General features: G+C 35.1%; 6 protein-coding genes across 18 annotated transcripts in view; 2 read left to right on the plus strand and 4 right to left on the minus strand.

Annotated features, from left to right (window-relative positions):
• LOC108611049 (uncharacterized) overlaps positions 1–20,509 on the plus strand; it is a 54,593-nt gene that overhangs the window by 3,997 nt on the left and 30,087 nt on the right. The window contains exon 2 of one of the 12 annotated variants that reach the window (XM_089464303.1): positions 18,231–18,259. The exons of 10 other annotated variants lie outside the window; for them this stretch is intronic. The gene's annotated coding sequence lies outside the window, so the exon portion shown is untranslated. Of the gene's footprint in view, positions 1–18,230; positions 18,260–18,691; positions 20,463–20,509 lie in introns of those variants that run through there. One more of the 12 variants, XM_089464307.1, reaches the window with a different exon arrangement.
• LOC149269637 (uncharacterized) lies at positions 5,723–10,556 on the plus strand. Its single transcript, XM_089464318.1, has 3 exons — positions 5,723–6,003; positions 6,062–6,176; positions 6,239–10,556. Exons 1-3 carry the CDS (start codon positions 5,883–5,885, stop codon positions 6,357–6,359), a joined length of 357 nt encoding a protein of 118 aa, XP_089320444.1. The 5' UTR covers positions 5,723–5,882; the 3' UTR covers positions 6,360–10,556.
• LOC108620297 (uncharacterized) lies at positions 9,986–10,533 on the minus strand. Its single transcript, XM_089464316.1, has 3 exons — positions 10,301–10,533; positions 10,140–10,241; positions 9,986–10,060 (listed from the first exon to the last, which is right to left on the minus strand). Exons 1-3 carry the CDS (start codon positions 10,531–10,533, stop codon positions 10,027–10,029), a joined length of 369 nt encoding a protein of 122 aa, XP_089320442.1. The 3' UTR covers positions 9,986–10,026.
• Positions 10,999–12,034, minus strand: LOC108620299 (uncharacterized). The gene is made up of 3 exons (XM_018017204.2): positions 11,795–12,034; positions 11,451–11,583; positions 10,999–11,374 (listed from the first exon to the last, which is right to left on the minus strand). The coding sequence occupies exons 1-3, from the start codon at positions 11,886–11,888 to the stop codon at positions 11,272–11,274; spliced, it is 330 nt and encodes a 109-aa protein (XP_017872693.1). The 5' UTR covers positions 11,889–12,034; the 3' UTR covers positions 10,999–11,271.
• LOC108620298 (uncharacterized) lies at positions 11,875–12,692 on the minus strand. Of its 2 annotated transcripts, none has more exons than XM_089464317.1 (3): positions 12,348–12,692; positions 12,156–12,300; positions 11,875–12,091 (listed from the first exon to the last, which is right to left on the minus strand). In XM_089464317.1, exons 1-3 carry the CDS (start codon positions 12,439–12,441, stop codon positions 11,965–11,967), a joined length of 366 nt encoding a protein of 121 aa, XP_089320443.1. In that variant the 5' UTR covers positions 12,442–12,692; the 3' UTR covers positions 11,875–11,964. The 2 variants fall into 2 exon arrangements, with proteins under 2 accessions (XP_089320443.1, XP_017872692.1); XM_018017203.2 differs by having other exon boundaries at positions 12,156–12,279; positions 12,348–12,615.
• On the minus strand, positions 13,410–14,195 carry LOC108620300 (uncharacterized). The gene is made up of 3 exons (XM_018017205.2): positions 13,898–14,195; positions 13,700–13,832; positions 13,410–13,633 (listed from the first exon to the last, which is right to left on the minus strand). Exons 1-3 carry the CDS (start codon positions 14,001–14,003, stop codon positions 13,513–13,515), a joined length of 360 nt encoding a protein of 119 aa, XP_017872694.1. The 5' UTR covers positions 14,004–14,195; the 3' UTR covers positions 13,410–13,512.

A 20,509-nucleotide genomic window follows, 5' to 3' on the forward strand; every position in this document is an offset into this window, starting at 1 on the left:
AAAATCAGAAAAATATAAAAATGTTTAAGTACTTGTTACTTAGATTTTTTTTCAGATAACAGGGTATTTTTCAGTCGACCAATTAAAACTATGTGCTTTTGCATTTATGTTTTTCATGTAATTACTTTGTTTACCTCCTCACTAACGAGTGTTCACGATATTATTATGAATCAATATTATTCATTGACTGCGCATACATATATATATATGTAATTTGCCTTTGGAATTCGAATACGAATTGGAATATTTCTTCGTCTTTTTTTCTCGTTTCTTTAATATGTATATATTTGTTTTATTCACAATTTGTGTGCGGCGCTGGGCGCTAAATCTTTCAATATTTATATTTGATGAACTAAGTCAATAAACTTTGTGGGAGCGCAGCGCGTGTAAAATTGTTGTTCATTAAGCAGTTGGATGAATGGGGCGTGGCACATGGTGGGCGTGTAATGGACACGGTTTGCTATAATTAGCAGCAGTCTTTCACTCACTCATTGCCCCCCTCTCTTTCTCTCTATGTCTGCCTCTATCTCGCTCTCTTTCTGTGGTCAGCCATTAGCTTCAACTCGTTTATTGCTTAATTGCACTCAGTGTTGCCTACTTTTGTGCGTTGCTCCGTCGAGCGACAGTTGCTTTGGGATTTATCTAAAATAAGTTTTTAGCTATATTTATAGCAAAAAAAAAAAAATTGATTTATTTATAAGCATATCCTTGATATGTGGTCAGGCAGCACTTAGCAAACAATTATGCATAAAAAAATATATAAAAATATAGCTTTTGCATATTTTCTTTAGTTATTTCTTTGGTATGAATATAAAAATGGAAATGCTTGGTATAATGATTTTTTGTGCGTTGAAAAGCAAAACATGGGCCATGCTTCGTCGAACATGAAGCAAAAGTTTTCGGTTCGTGGTGCTGGTAATTTAGTTAACATAAAAAAAAAAAAAAAAGAAACAAGTAAGAAAGCTCCAGTCGAGACTGCTCGACTAGGAGATACCCTGAACCCTCCAAGCTGATATTCTAATCATTCTGCACTTCTTTTATGCACACATGCATCCACACGCACGCATAAGCCTGCGCTCTGCTAACTGCGCAGTAAGCAGCGACTGCGCTTGGGCTGCGCTGCAGTGTGGGCAATATTATGAGAATTTATTTGTTAAATAATTTCTTTTGTAGACATACGATCTTAATGAAACTTTTAGAGCGTAATCATATGGTGAATATGTGTGTATATTCCAAAGCCCAAGTCTCTAGTATTTGAAATACGCTTTTTACAAAAGTGAGGGTGAGGGGGTAAATTTAAGGGTGGGGGGTAAATTTTAACAAAAACCGAAATTGTATAAATTGCATATAAGCATACATTAAAAATTTGGAGACTCTAGCAATAAGGGTGTAGAAGATATAATTTTATAACTGGTTTTCGATAAGGTTTTTTATCGATAAAAAAAGATCGGGATGAGTTATCGATTTTTAATGATAAACTTGATATGCGCGCTGTAATTACGGACATTTTAAAAAAAATTTGAAGTCTCTAGCTCTTATATCTTCTGAAATCGACGCGTTCATACATACGGACGGACGGACGGACGGACGGACGGACGGACGGACGGACGGACGGACGGACAGACAGACGGACAGGGCCAAATCAACTCAGCTCGTCGCCCTGATCAAGAATATATATACTTTGTGGGGTCTGCCACGCCCCCTTCTGCCTGTTACATACTTTTAACAAAACCATTATACCCTGATTTCCCATTTTCAATGGGTTCAGGGTATAAAAAACAATACGACTTTCACGCACTCACACACATATATACAAAGACTCACACAGACGCACAGGCGAATACATTTGGAAACATAAGAGCAAAGAAAACTCAATTTAAAGAACTCTGTTGCCACTACTTTTGTGTATGCGGCGAAAAGCTGCAAAGAAAACAGAAAACTGAAACTGAAACAGAAACAGAAACAAAAAAAAAGGACAATGTGAAAAGTGAAAAACGTATGCGTCAGATATGCGCAGCTGATGAAGTGTGTATAACGTGTCTGGAAAAGCCTACGAAATTGCCATACTGAGATTTGTTCACTTAATCATGAAAAACTTCGGCTTAAGTACGGCCCTTCCCCTTTTTATATGAAAGGCTGAAGTTGCGTTACATGAGATTGAAATAAGTACTTAAGAACTGTTTAATAAGTTTTTAAGCTATCGATAATAAATCAAGATAAGTAAGGTCTATTAACATGAAAAAATTTGATGGGCTTTTTATTTATTATTAATATGCAAAATCAAGTCTTATAATTGATATTTTTATATGTATAAGCAGAGATATAAATAACTGCTAAAATTTTCATTGCCATCGAACAAGGACTATCCTTCTTGTATTAGTCAAACCCAAGTTATTTAATAACCAAGCATTAAAGCATTGAGAAAAATTTCAAATAACTTGGAAGAGTTTCGGACACTAGTCTACATTATCAGGAACCAAAAATAACCTCGTTTTTGTAAAACCAAATTGAGTTCCATAAGCAGCTTTAAAAGCTGTTTGTCGATATATTATATAAGATATATGTATATGTATATAATATATAGTATATATATATGTATATAATATAAGCTCATACACAAAATTTAAGCTGTTGCCATAAGTAGATGCTTGTTAGTGTTGCCTGCGGCTATCCTGAATGTAAATACGAGTGCTAAAAAGCTTAGTTTGCAGAGCTTCGTTTTATAGTAAAAAAAAAAAAATATTGATATGTTGCTGAGCATAAGATCTTATTCAATGTAGCCCGAAAAATCATAATTTTTATATAACGCAGCTTCTTGAGTATAAGAAAATAAAAAACGCTTGTTCGATCAAGAATTTAAATAGAATTGCTGGCAGAGTGTAAGCTGCCCTTGCGAGGGACTACCCTAAATGTAATCTGTTGCCTTTTGAAGGTAACTTTCTTTGTATTATAACGAGCTCAGCTCTGCGACGCGTTCACCTCTCGGGCATGAAATGAGGCATCTCGTGGGTGCGAGCGTTAAAGAAAGTGCGGCAAGGACTTCAATTTGTGTACGTCTGTGTGTGCCTGTGTGTGTGCGTGTGTGTGTGTGTGAGGGCATGTGTGCGTTTGTGTGGATTGCGGCACAGTGAGGCCAACATTTTTGTAGTTTTCTTAAATTTACGTTCGCTCGCACTGTGAAATTAATGAATAAGTAATGAGAATTCTGTGTACGCTCATCTGTGGCACAGTTAAAGATTTTATTTCACACGCTTTTTGTTGCATATATTTTGGAGCGCAGAATTTGTACCTATTTTTATGCATATATATTTATATATATGTACGTCTAAATTTGAATTACAGCTCGAGCTGGTCTCTTTTTTCTTTATTTATTTATTTTTTTTTTGGTATATTTATTTTTTGCGCGTGCCTTGGCAAAGTTTTGGGCTCAGTTTATGTACCAACTCGGTGGTCGAGTTTGTAGCCTTCTGACCAACAACCAACATTACCTTCACCTTTTTTGCACGCACTCACATACACATACACATACACATATACACTCACAGCCAACTGGCTGGCAGGAGAGGTCAGCCAAAAGCAGTTGCTTGGCTGCCAATTTATAAATGTTGTATGTGTGTGTGCTGATGTATATATATAGCAATTTTTTACTCACTCACTTACACACGCACGCACACATATGCAGGCTTAAACTTGCGGCACACTGAAATTGTAATATTCACTTTTTATGCTGAGACTGCTAAAAAAAAACTTGCTGCGGTCTTTGCTCACATTTTTCTCTCCCTCTCTTTTCTTTTTCTTTTTTTTTTATACCCTGAACCCATTGAAAATGGGAAATCAGGGTATAATGGTTTTGTTGAAATGTATGTAACAGGCAGAAGGAGGCGTGGCAGACCCCACAAAGTATATATATTCTTGATCAGGGCGACGAGCTGAGTCGATTTAGCCCTGTCCGTCTGTCTGTCTGTCCGTCTGTCCGTCTGTCCGTCTGTCCGTCTGTCCGTATGTTTGAACGCGTCGATTTCCGAAGATATAAGAGCTAGAGACTTGAATTTTTTTTTAAAATGACCGTATATACAGCGCGGACGTCGAGTTTGCTTTTAAAATTCGAAAAATCATCCCGTTATGTTTTTATCGAGTAAAAACATTCAAGTTCAAATCAGGTGCCTCTATAGCTAATTGTGAATGATTTTTCTTTTTTCAAATTTCTCAAATATTCAATATAATATGTAGATCATATGCTGAAAGTTTCATTAAATTCCGTTCAGTCAAAAATTAATAAAAAATAATCAAATATTTGGCCAATTAACAAACGCACGTGCAGCAGCTACAACAAATACATCACATCAGCTGTTAGTTTCGTTTAGTTTTTTAGTAGATGGCGCTGCAGCAGTGAATCTATTTGAGTTTTGCCAGCGCCACCAGCAGGAGTGGGGTGGCCTAGTGTGTTAGGTGCATGACGCTCGATCAAGAAGTCGCGGTTCGAATCCCGATCGGTGCAACACTGATGTTTTTTTTTTTTAATTGTTTCAAAATATTTTTATATTTTCATAAATACGTTTTCTATTTAATTTATATTTTTAAATACACCGAAATTGAAATTTTAACTATACTTTATGTGCGTTTTTAATAGTTTGGTTATTCTAGCAGATTCTTAGAATCACATCAGCAGTTAGTTTCATTTAGTTTTGGTAGATGGCGCTGCAGCAGTGAATCTATTTGAGTTTTGCCAGCGCCACTAGCAGGAGTGGGGTGGCCTAGTGTGTTAGCAGCATGACGCTCGACCGAGGAGTCGCGGTTCGAATCCCGGTCGATGCAACTGATGTTAATTTTTTTTTAATTATTTCAAAATATTTTCATATTTTATTAAATGAGTTTGGTATTTTATTTATATTTTTAAATACATCGAAATTGAAATTTCAGCCATACTAAATGAGCATTTTTATTTGTTGGGTTCAGGGTAGTATCTAGTCGAGCACTCTCGACTAGAGTTTTCTTACTTGTTTTTTTTGATACTTTGTAGTCGTTTCTCGTGATTGAGGTCTGGACTGCTGCTAAACCAAAAAGTATATTTAGCTGCAACGCAAACCGAAGACTCTAGCATTTATATGACCATTAGGTAGTTGCGAACTAGTTGCGTTAACTAACACTGAGACTAACTAATTACTGCCATAAAATGAACATCTTATAAAATGAAAAACCTTTTTGTATTCTAATGTGTTTATGATATCTTACAAGTTAATTTGAAATCTCGTGAAATTACGTGAGGCATTGTTCCGGAGAGTGCTTCAATGACTTTTTTGATTTTGCTTTTATCTCATCAATTGATGCAATGCCGTTGCAATCTTCTGAGGATTGCGTATATATTTGATAAAGAAGAAACTGACAGGTATCTGGTTAAGATACGTACACCCACAGACTTGTCAAGCCTATGTAGCTCATTTGCACCTACGTCAATAAGATTTGAAAGCCAAAATGCTTTACGCTTCTAAATACTAATTCTCTGCTGAATACTAATCTATAATATATGTATATATAATTAAATTGAATAAACTAATAAAAACATTTGGGCATTAAGTTTTCATGACGCAGCTAAGTGAAACGACTTTGAAAGATTATATTTAGTCAGCTGGCTTATAAAAATACTCGTGTCCATATAGATTTTCTATTATATATTTACCTGTTGTTTGATTCGCCTGCAAACATGTTAATAAAGAGAAAAAGATGATAATCATTAGCTAAATGTTTGCACAAAGAAATCAGACTTCTTGCAAATAAACTTTAAATGATTATAAAATTTTGGCATGGCTAATGAGGTCGTCAAAGCAAACAAGTTTGAGCGATAACAGAGCTAAACACTATAAATTGAGTGGAAGTCGAAGCTTATGATCAAGACGTTACCGACTGTCAAAATGAAAGCTGCGTGTCTAACAATTTGTCTGCTGGCTGCTGTGCTCACAGCTGAGGTCTATGGGGATCTATATAGAGGGAACTTCAAAAGCGATGGTACGACGTATATATATGATATATATTATAAAATAAATATAAATGTAAAGTTCTAAAGCTCATCCGGGTAAGTGTGTGATCGATGACAAAACCATACTTGATGAAGGTCAAACAATAAATAGGAATTGTAAGTCCATCAGTTGCCTCAGTGGTGGTGATGCCACATTCGCCGGGTGAGGGAGCTTAATTATTCCGATATGTAATCTATATTAATATGTGTATTGAATGCCTGCAGCTGTGGTGCCAAAGGTATACCTGATAACTGCAAATTGGGCGCTAAGAAATATCCAGATGCTGAATATCCCAAGTGCTGCATCAATGTGGTCCATTGTCCCGATGGCGATAGTGTATTTTAGTGAGCTAAAATATATTTCCTTTCCCCCATACGCCTACTTGGGGTGTGGCATATTGAAAAACCTTTATACTTACCAACAGACAGCCCAACTTCAAATCTATTTATATATATTAGATCACTTAGGCCCTTGGCGGCGTGATCAATCGGGTAAAACTGTATCTTCCACAGTTTTTTTTTTTTTTAGTTTTTTTCATGCAAGATCTTTTGCTTCTTAATTGACTGCCTTATAAGAAAATAAATTTGCATATTTACATACCAATTAAAATGTAAACTTAATGAACGTTTGGCATGTTATAGGGGAAATCAAGCATATGGAACATTTATCGAAACGTAGACAAACTCGTAATAATTAACGATGTGGTTTCTGCTATTTACCTGTTGACTAAGACCAAGTGAAGGTTATGAACATATGTACATATATATGGTTTAATTAATTGCATATGTATTTAGTTAAGTATACACCTAATGCAAACACACACACACACTCACATAGACACAAAGTCAGAGAGATTTGTCACCAGGTTCAATTAGTTGCAGTCGAATGCACTCAACACGGTCATCAAATCAGTTTGAATTTGTGGCTTAAGTTAAATATCGTGTGTGTGGATGTGCGTATATTTGTGTTTGTGTATGCGTATGTGTGTGCTGTAAATGTGCCTTAAAGCTGCTCTTCACTATTAATGTTTGAAATAATAATGTTTTCATTCTTTGCTTAATTCCTTCATTTTTATTCATTTATTTCCTTTTTATAAAATTAAGAAAAATTAAAAAACAAATAAAAAAAAAATATATTCAGATGTGAATATCTAAAGTTAAAAACTCGCAAGAATGCTCTACATGGGAGTGCACTTATAGTCGATACCCTACAACCTGGAATAGCAGTTCTATGCTATTTATATCGCGTCATACGACCTTACTTATATATATTTTTTCACTAATTTTTACACTAAATACACATTCCTCAAATAAAATCCAACAGCTTTTGCAGATGGTTTCTTGAACCCAAATAAAAAAGGCAAATTTAAGAAACAAACTTGTTTTATTAATACAATTTTTATTTTTGTTAGCTAAATACATTTTAAAAGCAAATTAGACTTTGCCTACCAATTTTGTTGTATTTTTTGTAACATTAAATTTTTATAATATATATGAATATTTTTATTATAACATAAACATTTCTTAATTTTGAAAAAAAAAAAAATCATTTGACATACAGTGATTAAAATTTACAATAAATTAAATATATTAAAATATAAACACAAAAATAAATTAAAACATTTTTTCAGTTTTGTGATAATATACTATGAATTCTTTTTGAGCCAGGATTTCGAGGACTGAGCTACTGAAAATTCAAATTTTAACATTAACAAAACATGTAACAATAAAGCATTAAATTCGTATAAATTATTTGTGCACAAAATAATCAATATGCAAGAGGATTTACTGTTACAGCATAAATTCTACATAAATTCATAAATAATTAAGAATATTGTTGGGGGAAAATCTATTTTGCTGTTGGCATTGATTTCGGGCAGTGACCTTTAATTGAATTGGATCTAAAAGCGGCTGTCAAATAATATGCAAAATGAGGTCGAAAATATAGATATGGATGTGGAAATGGAGGGAAACGGTTGAAGGCAGTGCGAAACATTTAACGTGGCGCTCGAGCTTAATTTGGTCAACCAACATGCTAACCACCCCCAGCCACCATCAGCCACCCTCAACCACACACACACACACACCCACACAGTTGGTAATTAGTGTTGTGGGTGCGGTTTCAGTTTCAGTTTCAGCTCCACTGCTCTTATCTTTCCGCTCGAAATTGTTGTTGTTGTTGTTGTTGACACAGCTTTTCGCTTATTTTTGTTGATAGCATCGACGACTGGCGGAGAGAGTATGTGTGAGAGAGAGAGAGAGAGAGAGAGAGAGAGAGAGAGAGGATATCAGCGTACACCCATGCGACCCATGTGGACACACAAATCATAACGCTAACCGCTCAATAAATTTGTTTGCTTGCCAAAAGTATGTTACGAAAATAGCGGGGCGCCCATTTGCCCCAGTAACAAACGGACCAGGGTCAAGCTAGAACCCCAAGCTCGTAAGAAATGTTTTAACAGCCAGCCGGAGCAGTCGACCAGCCAAATTAATAGACTGCCATAAACTGAGCATAAAGCTTCGTAATAAACTTACCGACTTGCCGAGCGCTTTGCAGCCATAAAATAAGTCGCCATAAGTATGGCATACTAACTAGCTATATATATACACATATATCTTTATATGTGGCCAACTTCTCAATTTATGAAGCTAGTTTTATGTCCTCCATGTTCAGTTTATATGCGCAAAAGCCAAAAATTTGATTTAAATCAAAAAGGCAAGTAGCAGTTTTTTATGAAATTTCTATTTTGGGCGGAAAGATTTTTATTCGTGTCCTTTAGGTTGACTTTATGAGCTTTAAGTCTTAAGGGCATTAAGAATAATTCAGGAATTTTTTAGGTTTTATTCTTAGATGTTTGTATACAAAGACAGACACCGTTAGTCTGCTACGCTTTTTGTGTTCTTTTATTTTTACTGCTATAGCTAAAAAAAATGTTTTTGAGAAATTTTATTTTGTGAAAATTTAGCAGCTTTGAGTGTTCTCTTTCAATGCTATAAGTCTCCAACAATAATATCAATTGTTCACTTGAATACTTTTATATATAAAATCTGAGTACTGGAATTAATTAAAATTTATATGATTTCCTTTTGGCTGACCTTATATCAAATATATACGTAATATAATTATGTCGAAATTATAATTTTAAGGCCAAGTGTAAGAATTTATTATATGCTTCTAAACAGGAGGTAAAAAAAGTACATGGGTTAAGTGCAATTTCCGGTTGCTGACCTAACTCTCTCGAAATCTTTTATTCATTATACTCATAATCGAAAGTGAAATGAGAACATGGGTCTTGAAATTCCAAACATATACTCGTGTATATCTTCAAATTATAAAGTGTGAAGATTTTACAATCGGCCTATCAGAAAAAAAAGGTATTCGGCCATTGTGATTTTAATACTGTTAAGCTGAAATATCGAATGTTTTCCCGCTTTGACAATAACATTAGAGGCGTGGCAAATCGGGTAAGGCAGTACTTTCTACACTTTTAGAGCTAGAAATATAGCTTTACTGCTAACATGTTTATTATAACTTACACAAAGCAAATATTTATATACCGATTGGGGACGTGGTAAATATAGAAAATATAGAAAAATATAGAAATAGAGCTGGCAACCTTTGAGCAGTGAATGAGTATTCTGATGTCGGTAACGCCCGACTGAAACGTCTTGTGTGCGTTTGCTTGTATTATTTCTATAATTAAAAATATAGCTTACCTGTAGTATTTTGTAATTAACACATGCTAAATTCATATAGGCAGAAATTAATTATTAACTAATTAATTCAATTGATGAGCAGTTTTAAACTTAAGAAAACGATGATATTCTCGCGATGAATTTGATGTCATTAATAGTAATGTGCAACAACTTGTGTGTCTTCTCAAATATTTGCCCTTATGAGTTGCTATGGTCTGCAGCAATGTGTATATTTATGGTAAAGATGACTGTGTAAAATCGTCGGTTGTTTTCGTATTTGTTTTTTGTTTTTGTTTTCGTTTTTGTTTATTTTATTTTTAGATGCTCGATGTGTGCTTTGCTGCGCAGTCTCTAGAAGAACAAGCACACAGAATATTGCTCAGTTATAGATATGTAGGGAATAAGCCTTTATTAAGCATTTTAGCTTTACTTTGCTTTAATCAATTCACGTTCACAGCATTTGGGGTAATCGGCATTGGGATTCTTCACATTGCCAAACTGGAAGCCTGGAGGGGGGACCTCAACGCCGCAGCTGTAAAATGTTTTATTATTATTAAAATTATGATTATTACTATTTTCCATTTGACTTACGTGTGAATTTCGGCCCAGCTCTCGCTGCCACATATAATGCGCGCACAGCCCATTTCGGGATATTTGGCTTGTTCGCCCGAGCTCAGGATAACATCGTCCGACACATAACACTTGCCGGGATACTTCTCATTCGCGAAGAGGCCACGTATCACAGCGGCCTCAGTGGGCGGCGTCAGTAACAGCGCCGCAGTCAGCAGCAACGCCAACAGAATTCCGCTCACGAATTGATACATCTTGCCGTTTCGCACTCAAAAATCGAACTGATTCAGCTGGTAGAATCGAGACGAATGGCAGCCGGTATCGCCTCACTCACGTCGTGAGTGTCAAACAGGTTTCAGATGGCGTCACTTTACCATAGTGGGTGCGATTATTTAATAAAGTGGGAAAATACTAATTAGTTGTTTATACTTGATAAATGTGATATGAATAATGCACAGAGAAAATTAAGTGAACAATTTACGATATACTTATATAAAAGAATATAAACTTTATTAGCAACTAAAGGAGAGCTAAACAAAAATTTAAAAAATTCAACATTATTATGATTATTTGTTTTATTTTATTTTAACTACATATATAGTTTGTATCACTTTATAATAAATATATACTTCATTTAGAAATATAAAATTTCTCTTCTAGCATATTCCTTTGGTTTTTCTAAAATAAATTTTTTTTGTATTGCTATTAAAAACGATTGATTTTCTTTCACAATTATTATATTAATATATTTATTTTACATAGTTTATAATTTATTTTATTCCACTTTGTTTAATCTACAAACACTGTGGTTAATTGATTTTCAAACATTTGGAATTTCCCTATCTGTGCGTATGACATAAATATGATTACAAACCACATGCTCTAAACTGTATTAAACTTTAAATGCTTGGGGTTATCACTTATTAAATTTAGCTTGCAACGAATCGTTAAATGCAAACAAAAGACCGGAACAGATTGATAAGGGAACAATTTCAATCACACACCATGTTACGCTTGCAGCAGTCGGGGTAGTCTGCCTCCCAGTCCTTGAAACTTGTGTAGCGACAGCCGAGATTTGGACGCATAAAATCGCAGCTGCCAGAGCGTAGGAATTAGACAGTTCAAATATATATTTATATAATATATATTTTGATTATTCTTTAGTACATACGTTTCTAGCATGCCCCAGCCATCTCCTATGCAAAAGATCTGTGTGCAGGGCAGCGAATCCAGCTTAACAGACTCCCCAAATTTTAGCAGCACTACGGATGTGCCCATATCCACAACACAGCGATCGGGGTATACTATGAGCGGTGTGAAGATAAATATGGAAATAGGTGAGGATTAAATGAGAGAGAAACAGGAGAGTTTTTCGAGGGAGAGAGAGGAAACTGTTTGATAGAATGATACCTAATTGGACTTGAGGAGAGTCGTTATATATGTTAGAGATTTTTATTTAACATATCAATCGAGTTTAATGGAACTAGAATAAAGTAAACTAGTCAAAGTGCTTACCGCTATTTCCATAGTTGTTTAGTGCATTCAAGGCCAAGGTCTGAGTAATGCTCTGGACAAAGATAAGAATGAGTACGGCCTTGACAAGATACATTTTGTTTATTGAATATGTAGATGAAACTATATATAATATATATTGGGATACAACTAAAATTTACTGCACAGTTTGCTTAAATGTCGTTGGTGAAAATTTCAGTATTACAAATGATTTTACGTTCACAGCAATGCGGATAGGGTTGATCGATGTCGATATAGTTCCCAAATCGACAATGGGATGGTAACCCAATGATGCCACAGCTGCTTAAATATAGGTTTTACTGAAGATCGATGTCGATATATCCAATCGAAACTGTAGCCTTACCTTTGGAATATGGCCGTGCCATTGAAGCCGCAGGTGATTCGCCGGCATTCCCCACTGGGATCCTTGATACTAACACCCTCGTCGATTATTAGGGACGGTTCAATGGCGCACTTACCTGGATGTTCTGCATTTAATATGGGTATTACTAACACTTATGTATATGCATATCTGTATATGTATATATATACCCACTCTTATCCCGGAATATGCCCACCCATTCAGCAGCCTCCACTCTGTGTGTAAAACATGCGACAAATAGTAAGAATATTATTATTTGAACATTCATTTTTTATTGATATTATTTAATTTATTATTATTTTTTAAATTTATTTTTATTATAATGTTTGCAACTATTTTAAATCGATAAAGTAATTTGTATTAATTTTGATAAGAAATAGTTTGGAGAATATAAACTACTTAGATAATTTTCCCATTTGAAAGTGTCAGTCGTTTGATAATCAACTAACTGCACTCTAGATTTGGTTAATGAGAGTTTGGCTAGGCTGCAAGCTGAGGTGTATTAAGTAGATTTAGTTAAGATGAGATTAAAGAGAGATATCTAGAAACGAATCAGTCAGAATCAGAGTCAGTTGGTAAATTTATATATGTTAGGTTATTCTCCATATGTAGAGATGTTTTACTTATATTGCTTTAAACTTCAAAATCATATTTTGTTATAAAATTTTAAATTAAAGTTTTAAGTAGGTTTGAGTATGTTAGGTTAGGTTATCTAGTGTTAAGATGGGTTAGATTCTGTTGGCGTGAATTTGGTTTGCTGTTAAAGAAAGCCTCACCTATAATAAGGAGTATTTTCTCAAGATATGCTATAAATGAAAAACAGTTTAGCTCTAATATGCCATAACTCATACGCCGTAGATATTTGGGAATATTGAGACAATTTGCTTATTTAACTTGATATGTTAATAGAAAATCAAACTAAGCAACGATTCATGAGCAGAACAGATATTATATATTATTATATATAACCGTATAAGTTTGCTCATAAGTTTGTCTGGGGACCAGAATTTTCGTCGCTAAAACCGTACAGACGCTATAAGCAGAGTCGTTATAACCGGATACTACTGTACATTGCATAGAGTGGGGCTTACAGGCGAGCACTGAATTTGGAAGAGCTCCTGTAATCTTACCGCAGCAAATAAGTTAAAAAGACTTTATGTAGTCCAAACTCCCTGCAAGAGTTTTTAAATCCCAATTTCCAATTCGAGTTTCCCTTTATGACGAAACAAAAATAGATTTACTACGACAATTTTTGTATTTTTATTAATTTTAGCGACATAGAATTTCTTCTTTTTTTTTTCAAAACAATCTGAAACTGAGCCAAAATAGAAAACAAGACTTAATAATTAGAATCGATTGAATTGCAGTCAATATGGCGTGGACAGCAGTCCGGATAGGGAGCATTTATATCAACGTAATCACCAAATACGCAGTCCGTGGGCGGATACTCCTTGGGGCAACTGTGCGGCATTAAAAATTACAATAACTAGATTTTGGCGAATTGTATAAGTGTAGAGGATACTAACGTATAGATCAGGGCCCAACTGTTGCGGCCACAATAGACCTCGGCGCATTTGCCAGGATAACGGATAGTCTCATCGCTGTTGATAACCACGAGCTTGCCATTTGATGAGTGAATAACGCACTTGCCGGGATATTCTGAAAGAAATATGCAAATATATTTAATATATATGTATATGTCTTTAACTAATGTCTGGGCTAACCCTCATGCTTGAGTATGACATGATGTGCTTCCGCTTCAGCGGCGTATGCAGTATGCAGCATCAAAGCCAGAGCCAGAATCGAGAGGGCAATCAACGACGACGACATTTTCTGAGTTTTGTTGCTTTTGATTTATGTGTGTGTGTGTGTGTATTTCGAATTGAGAGTGAGCGAAATGGGTGTCTGTGTGTAATTCAGGAAATTTTACTAGGGAGATTCAATTTACTTGTTGTTGTTGTGCATTAACGAAGTGTGTGTGCGTCTGTGTGTGTGTGTGTGATAAAATTTGTATAGCCTGCTCCGATGCCTGATGCCTGGTGCCTGCTGCCTGCTGTCGATTTAGTATGCACATTTTAATTAAAAGCATCAGCAGCTATTGCCACAGATACATTTATAGATGCAGATGCACAGCTATAGATACACAGATACATTTATCGAATATGTTAATCCCGTTATGTGCACTCGGTGTGTGCACAGATGTTGTCGTTGTCGTTGTCGTTGTCGTTGTCGTTGACGTTGCCTTTGCATAATTCGATTAAACAACGTTGACGCCCCCAGTTGCCCGTCGCCCCGCGCGTGATCTCTCTCTCTCTCTCCCTCTCCTTTCACTTGACAGCGCCCTCAATGCAAATATTTGTGTGCATGTGTGTGTGTGCTGGATTTTGATTGTTGCTGTTGGCCCGACCTCAGCGCCTCGCCCGCTCGCTGTCTGCAATTATTTAGCTACCCAAATGTAGACAAATTAGTGGCCATATAATTGATGCAATTGTGTGTGTGTATGTATGTGTGTGTGAGTGTGTGTGGGTTTGTTTGTGTGTTGTTGTTATTGAGTGCTTAGCTGTGTTGAGCCAAGTAAATGTAAATCCATTGCTGATGTTTTTGTTTTAGCTGCCAATGTTGCTGCCCTTGCCCCTCTCTATCTGTCCCTGTCTCTCTCTCTCTCTCTCTCTCTCTCTCTCCCAGTCACTTCTCTGCCTCGTTTCTCTGGTCTCTTGGAACTTGATTACATTCGGCCATGCTGGCAATTAGGCAAGCGGCCTTCATTGTTTGCCAGCTGAAATTAATTGAATCGAGTGGCCTCAGCTGAGATTCAAATATGCAATTCCCCATTTTCAAGATGGGCCAACGTTTCTCTTTTCTCTTCTTCACTCTAGCCACATTGTTTCACACTATTTGCTTGAAACAAATGGTACTTTCATTAACAAAGGAAATAGCACAAGGAAATTAAAAACACAGCTAATATGTGTGCGGAAATTTCACATAGTTAATACATATACATATGTGTTATATTTTTTTAACAATTTTAAAAACAATTTTATTATATAAAATATTCGCGTGTGCATAACAAAGCACGATAAAAATAATAATAATAATAAAAATAAAAAAAAAAAAACAAAAAATTACAAAAAAATAAAAATATATAAAAAAATTAAACAAAATAATCTACTAAATAAATAGACGGTTTTTAATATACTCTAAAATATTATAAAATATTTTTTTTTTTAATATTTAACAATTATAATACTATATAATACATATTTTTTACCACTTTATACATTTTTAGCTATTTGCTAATAAATCTAATTTTTAATAGGAATGTTTCAATCAAGGGTAATAAAAATTGTTTGAGAAACATATTAAAAACTCATAATAAGAATTGTCTATATTTCGTTACTTCATAAAAATTTCACCTGAATCGAATTCAATCAATATAAGTCTTAATTATTTTGTTTTTTAGTTAATGGATCGATTTTTATGGAATTCAATTTAAAAATTGTGCTGAACAAATATTAAACGCTTAAATCAAAACAAATAAACCCAAATATTTATACACATATAAATTTAGTTACATATATAGATATGTGTTCAATCTTATGGTGTATATATTTAGTCTCTGGGCTGTTGTATAATGTGGGCAATACCCATAAGTTTTTGGGGCTGCCAATGGAGGGGCATAAATTGTAGCTGGATCGATACGTAAAAGGCGCAGATGCCTAGATATAAGCATATAAACAAAATTCTATTCGATTTGCATATATAAGCAATCAACACGTGAACGCAGCATAAATAACAAATTGCCACGCACATGGACAACGGGGGAGGGACTATATGCGGGGGATGGCGACGGGTTTGGGATTTCGGTTAAGGGTCAACCAACAGCCAACAGCCAACAGCCAACGGTCAATGGCAACAGTTTTTTTTTCTCTTCCTCTTTTTGTCTTCAAATGAATATCTTGTGGGCGTGACAGGCCGACCGTGCAAGCAGCATGGTTCCCAGGTGAATCAGATATATGTATACATACACACACATATATATTTATATACATATATATATGTATATATATATATATAAGCTTTTAGCTGCCTTGTTGCCCTGGGCCTGTTGCTGTCTCGCTCGCGCTGCGTTCCCACATAAAATACACATAATTATAATTTCAATGATATTAGAGTTCATATCAAAGCGAATGAGAGACAAGTGAAATGCTGTATTTTTATTGCTATTTATGTGTGTGTGTGTGTGTGCGTGTGTAAGGTATTTTTTTAGTGCTTGACCATCGGCGGAGCTGAAATTTCATCTTCTGTTTTTATTTATTTATTCTTTACATTATATATGGGGACGCTTTTAATTTTAGTGACGCCAGTGCTGAGCCCAAATGCATTTAAGGTTCATATAAACACGTTTTCGTTTGTTTAATATCCAAAACTGTGGTTAAAAAACTGTTTAAATTTAATTATTGTTATTATAACTTAATCAGAATATGTATGATTTTATTTGTATTTACAAAAGCTCTTTAAATTTATTTAAAATAATTTCAATTTATCTGAAGCAAAAACAACCTTATGGAGACATAAATAATGCTATGCAAGTTGTGCTGCAAATTGATTTACATTACGTATACGTAATATACAATACACATTACGAATGCGCAATAACAACAATGCAATATACATAAATGCTTACAGCATTCATTTTCACTTTTTATTTTTATTATTATTTGTTTTTATTATATTCGCATGCCATTTATAAAATATGCAAAAAGAATTTGCTTCTTCAAATACTTGATAGACCGAAAAATAAACGAATGCCAATAAGAAACAACAATAAGAACAAGAGCACAATAAAGTGCAGTAAACAAAATTTCTTTCGACCCAATGATTTTTATGCTGCATATCACATATGGCGAGAGGGAGAAAGAGCAGATGAAACGTAAGCAAAAATCCAATAAGTGAGCTGCACAGTGCAGACACTGCTCTCCCACTCTCACTCTCACTCTCAGTCTTACGCTCTCTCTCTATCTCTCCCCCTCTAGCTGCCTAGCTAAACTACTTGCTCGCTATCTTTCCAGCCTGCTCTGTCAGCTTTGTTAGGCCGCTTTCTCAGTTGCTTCTAGTGCACTCAAAGTAACGGTACTGTCAGAGACAGCAGCAGCAGCAGCAGCCACCTCCCGTTGACCTTCAAATACACAAATTGAGTCAAAGATTGTTGTTGTTGCGGGTCTTCTCTGTTGTTGTTGTTTGCTTTTATTTACAGTTTTTGTTGTCGTCATTGTTGTTGCCGCTGCTGCTAATTTCTAGCCTTATGACAGCGCCGCGTGCTGAGCTATTAAAATTTGTTTTTGGCAAAATGCACATTTGCTCAATTTCCAACAAGTTGTTTTCGTTTTCATTCCTTCTCTGTGTAGTTTCGGTTTCTGTTTTCTGTCAGTTACAACAACAAAGCAACAACAACAATTACAACATTTTCAATGGCAACAAATGCAATTGGAATGCGCGTGATCTTGAGTTCATTCGTTGCTTGGGTTTGCAATTGTTTCACAAGTATACTTAATTAACTAAATGTATGGCAAAATATGAGATTTTGGAGATACAATATGAAACAAAAGTAATTTCAATCAATTATCAATGACATTAAATCATAAATACACATAAACAGGACCACAAAGCAATTGGAATCCAATTAGTTCTGATTAGCATTTTACCACGAAGCAATGCCTAAAGCAAGCCAATTAGTCAAAGCAGTAAATGAATTGAAATTCGTATCAAAATAAATTGAATTGAAATATTGAAAACAGTGTATATTTTGCTGGTCATATGATTAATTAGGAATGTTTGGAGAATCGCACATATTTATGGAATGAGCAATACGCTTTTTGAGTCTTGAAAATAATAAAATTTATATTTATTATAATTAAAATTTAAATGAGAATCAAATAGAAATTTGATTGAAATTTGTTGAGATCTTTCCTATCTGTTCGTAGATTTTTACTACAATCTTGATTATTATAAAAACTTTATATCAATAAAACCATAAACTTTTCTTTGTTTCTCCTGCAGGTGAGGCTAAAATTATTCAACAATATTAGGCAAGTAAAAATATTAAAAATAACAATAAACGTTATTTAACATTATTTAAAAATTACAAATTTAAATATACAATAATAAACACATTTTTAAAATAAATGAAATTAAATTATTGCTTAACAAAATTTTTTTATTATATTATAATTATATTATTATTTTATTTATTACATATAATACAAATTGTATTCTTATTAAAAATTTCACTTGCTTTTTATTTGAATATTTTTTATTAAATATATATTAAATATCAAAGCTTAATATATGAAAAGAGAATTTTCATATTTTCTTTCGATTTAAATTTTTTCTGGATATTTGTATTTGTTTTTGTTGTAAGAATAAGAACGAGCAGCTTATAAATGTATATGACCTAAGGCAAGCAACGAAATCCGCATTAAACAAGACCACGCGCTTATCCTTGGCATTTAAAGGTGCGCAGTGTTAATATTGTTGTTGTTGCTGTTGCTCTTATTTGTTGTTTGCTGTTTGCCGTTATTGTTGTTGTTGTTGTTGGTTGGTTGGTAGGAAAGCCGCGCTTCTTGAATTATTTAAGACCCAAGTGCGCAGCAACCGCATCGGTCCCGCTCCGACCCGCATCCATATGCCAGCCAGACGCCATCAAGGTACAAGGATGAACACTGAGTGATAAAAGTGGCCGCAATGTAGCATACTTTAAGGCGTCGACAACGGCACCAGGCCGTAGTAGAGGTCGTGGCAGTGGCAACGGCAGTGGCAGAGGCAGAGGCAGCTTGATTATGTCTCAAGTCACTCCACGTAGCCACAAAAAAGAAATTAATTAATTTTTAAGCGTAATTAAATGCAAAACAGCACTTGGGCCCAGGCCAGGACCGGGACGAGGCGCAGACCCAGGCCCTGGCTCAAGCCCAGTTGGGCATCTCAGGCTGGCAGCGCCGGCAAGGACCTCTCGCAGTTCGCGCTTTGTTTGCGCGTGTCCATGAAGGCAAGGCTATGCAGCAAGGACGCCAAAGCAAGCCTATAACAAAATAAAAAATCAAATCAAAAGAAAGCCCAAAACAGGCAACAAAAAAAAAAAACCACAATAAACAGCAAATAAGTTTAGGGCCAAGTTCTTACTCTTTGAATTGAAACTCGGGCGCTGAGAATTATAAAATGTATAGATATATATACATATATACATGTACATATATATTTCAAAGAACTCCTTAGACATGCTTAACCACTCGAGCGCTACTAATGGGCTTCAATTTTGTTTTCAACTTTTGTTTTGTTTGCTTTTCGGTCTCTGCACCAACAACAACAACAGCAGCAAAAAAGGCTCAAAAGTCGAGTTGACAATTTCCAGGCGAATACACACGCACAGATACATAGACAGCTGCTTGACTGTGTGTGTGTGTGTGTGTGCCATTGAGTTTGGCCAATCAACGCACAGGCAGCAGCGTTAGCATTGGCCAATTCCATTGCCAATTCCAATGTCCGAAATACCAAATCAGCAGCAACAAACAAGCTAAGAAAGTAAAGGAAAATGTAGTTAGTCGATCGTGAGTTACCCTGTAGAGGAGGAGCTCGGCAATATGCTATATGCTAAGATTGTGAACTTAAGCGTTGAAACACGCTTTAAGTAAGTAGCTTACTGACTGGTAAATAGTAATGGGAAATGTTTTTAAGTTCGGTTGCTAAATAGTGAACAGTGTAGAAAAACGTTAAGAAATTTGGAAAAATCCTATTAAATATACTATATATATTAAATATACTATATATTCTCTATATTCAATAAAACCTATACACCCTCTCATTCACTTGCTCATTCAGAGTATTGTAAACTTTTCTCAGATTTGTGTTCAATTTTTTATGGCTTTCGTTTCGTTGGCTGTCCGCTTGTTTTTCTGGTCAATTTCACTTTTATGCTCCGCAGTCAACAGCCAAAAATGCCTTTGGCTGCTATACGAATACGCATACACTTACCATATACCATATACATCTATAGATACATATGTATGCATACACATATATATAGAAGATATATAGTACTCGTCCGTTTGTATATCTAGACAATATTTACGTGTTGGTTATTTTTAGGCGGGTGTACACAAAAACAATTACGTCGCCGCCAACGTCGACGTCGACGACGACGACTACGACGACGACGTTTTAATTGCGCGCCTGTTCATGAATATTTAGCGTTCGATTTGCGATTCCAGCGGACGTTCGAAAAACCCCAAAGATTAGGTAAAGCAAACAATTTAAATAATTGAACAAACTAAACTCTAGTTAAA

The sequence above is a fragment of the Drosophila arizonae genome, chromosome 3 (assembly GCF_054131065.1).
Source record: "Drosophila arizonae isolate 15081-1271.41 chromosome 3, UAZ_ARI_1.0, whole genome shotgun sequence".
Classification (NCBI taxonomy): Eukaryota; Metazoa; Arthropoda; class Insecta; order Diptera; family Drosophilidae; genus Drosophila; species Drosophila arizonae.

What these genes read in the sequence shown, in the direction of transcription:
- LOC108620300 (XM_018017205.2), bottom strand. Translation starts at nt 14,003, where the DNA reads ATGTCGTCGTCGTTGATTGCCCTCTCGATTCTGGCTCTGGCTTTGATG. An exon ending in TGTCATACTCAAGCATGAGG is followed by an intron (nt 13,833 to 13,897) that starts GTTAGCCCAGAC and finishes TATTTCTTTCAG; the next exon opens with AATATCCCGGCAAGTGCGTT. An exon ending in AGTTGGGCCCTGATCTATAC is followed by an intron (nt 13,634 to 13,699) that starts GTTAGTATCCTC and finishes AATGCCGCACAG; the next exon opens with TTGCCCCAAGGAGTATCCGC.
- LOC149269637 (XM_089464318.1), top strand. Translation starts at nt 5,883, where the DNA reads ATGATCAAGACGTTACCGACTGTCAAAATGAAAGCTGCGTGTCTAACA. An exon ending in AGGGAACTTCAAAAGCGATG is followed by an intron (nt 6,004 to 6,061) that starts GTACGACGTATA and finishes AAAGTTCTAAAG; the next exon opens with CTCATCCGGGTAAGTGTGTG. An exon ending in GGTGATGCCACATTCGCCGG is followed by an intron (nt 6,177 to 6,238) that starts GTGAGGGAGCTT and finishes GAATGCCTGCAG; the next exon opens with CTGTGGTGCCAAAGGTATAC.
- LOC108620299 (XM_018017204.2), bottom strand. Translation starts at nt 11,888, where the DNA reads ATGTATCTTGTCAAGGCCGTACTCATTCTTATCTTTGTCCAGAGCATT. An exon ending in AAACAACTATGGAAATAGCG is followed by an intron (nt 11,584 to 11,794) that starts GTAAGCACTTTG and finishes CACCGCTCATAG; the next exon opens with TATACCCCGATCGCTGTGTT. An exon ending in GGCTGGGGCATGCTAGAAAC is followed by an intron (nt 11,375 to 11,450) that starts GTATGTACTAAA and finishes ACGCTCTGGCAG; the next exon opens with CTGCGATTTTATGCGTCCAA.
- LOC108620297 (XM_089464316.1), bottom strand. Translation starts at nt 10,533, where the DNA reads ATGTATCAATTCGTGAGCGGAATTCTGTTGGCGTTGCTGCTGACTGCG. An exon ending in AGCTGGGCCGAAATTCACAC is followed by an intron (nt 10,242 to 10,300) that starts GTAAGTCAAATG and finishes AACATTTTACAG; the next exon opens with CTGCGGCGTTGAGGTCCCCC. An exon ending in CGTGAATTGATTAAAGCAAA is followed by an intron (nt 10,061 to 10,139) that starts GTAAAGCTAAAA and finishes TTGTTCTTCTAG; the next exon opens with AGACTGCGCAGCAAAGCACA.
- LOC108620298 (XM_089464317.1), bottom strand. Translation starts at nt 12,441, where the DNA reads ATGAATGTTCAAATAATAATATTCTTACTATTTGTCGCATGTTTTACA. An exon ending in GGGCATATTCCGGGATAAGA is followed by an intron (nt 12,301 to 12,347) that starts GTGGGTATATAT and finishes CATAAGTGTTAG; the next exon opens with TAATACCCATATTAAATGCA. An exon ending in GGCACGGCCATATTCCAAAG is followed by an intron (nt 12,092 to 12,155) that starts GTAAGGCTACAG and finishes ATATTTAAGCAG; the next exon opens with CTGTGGCATCATTGGGTTAC.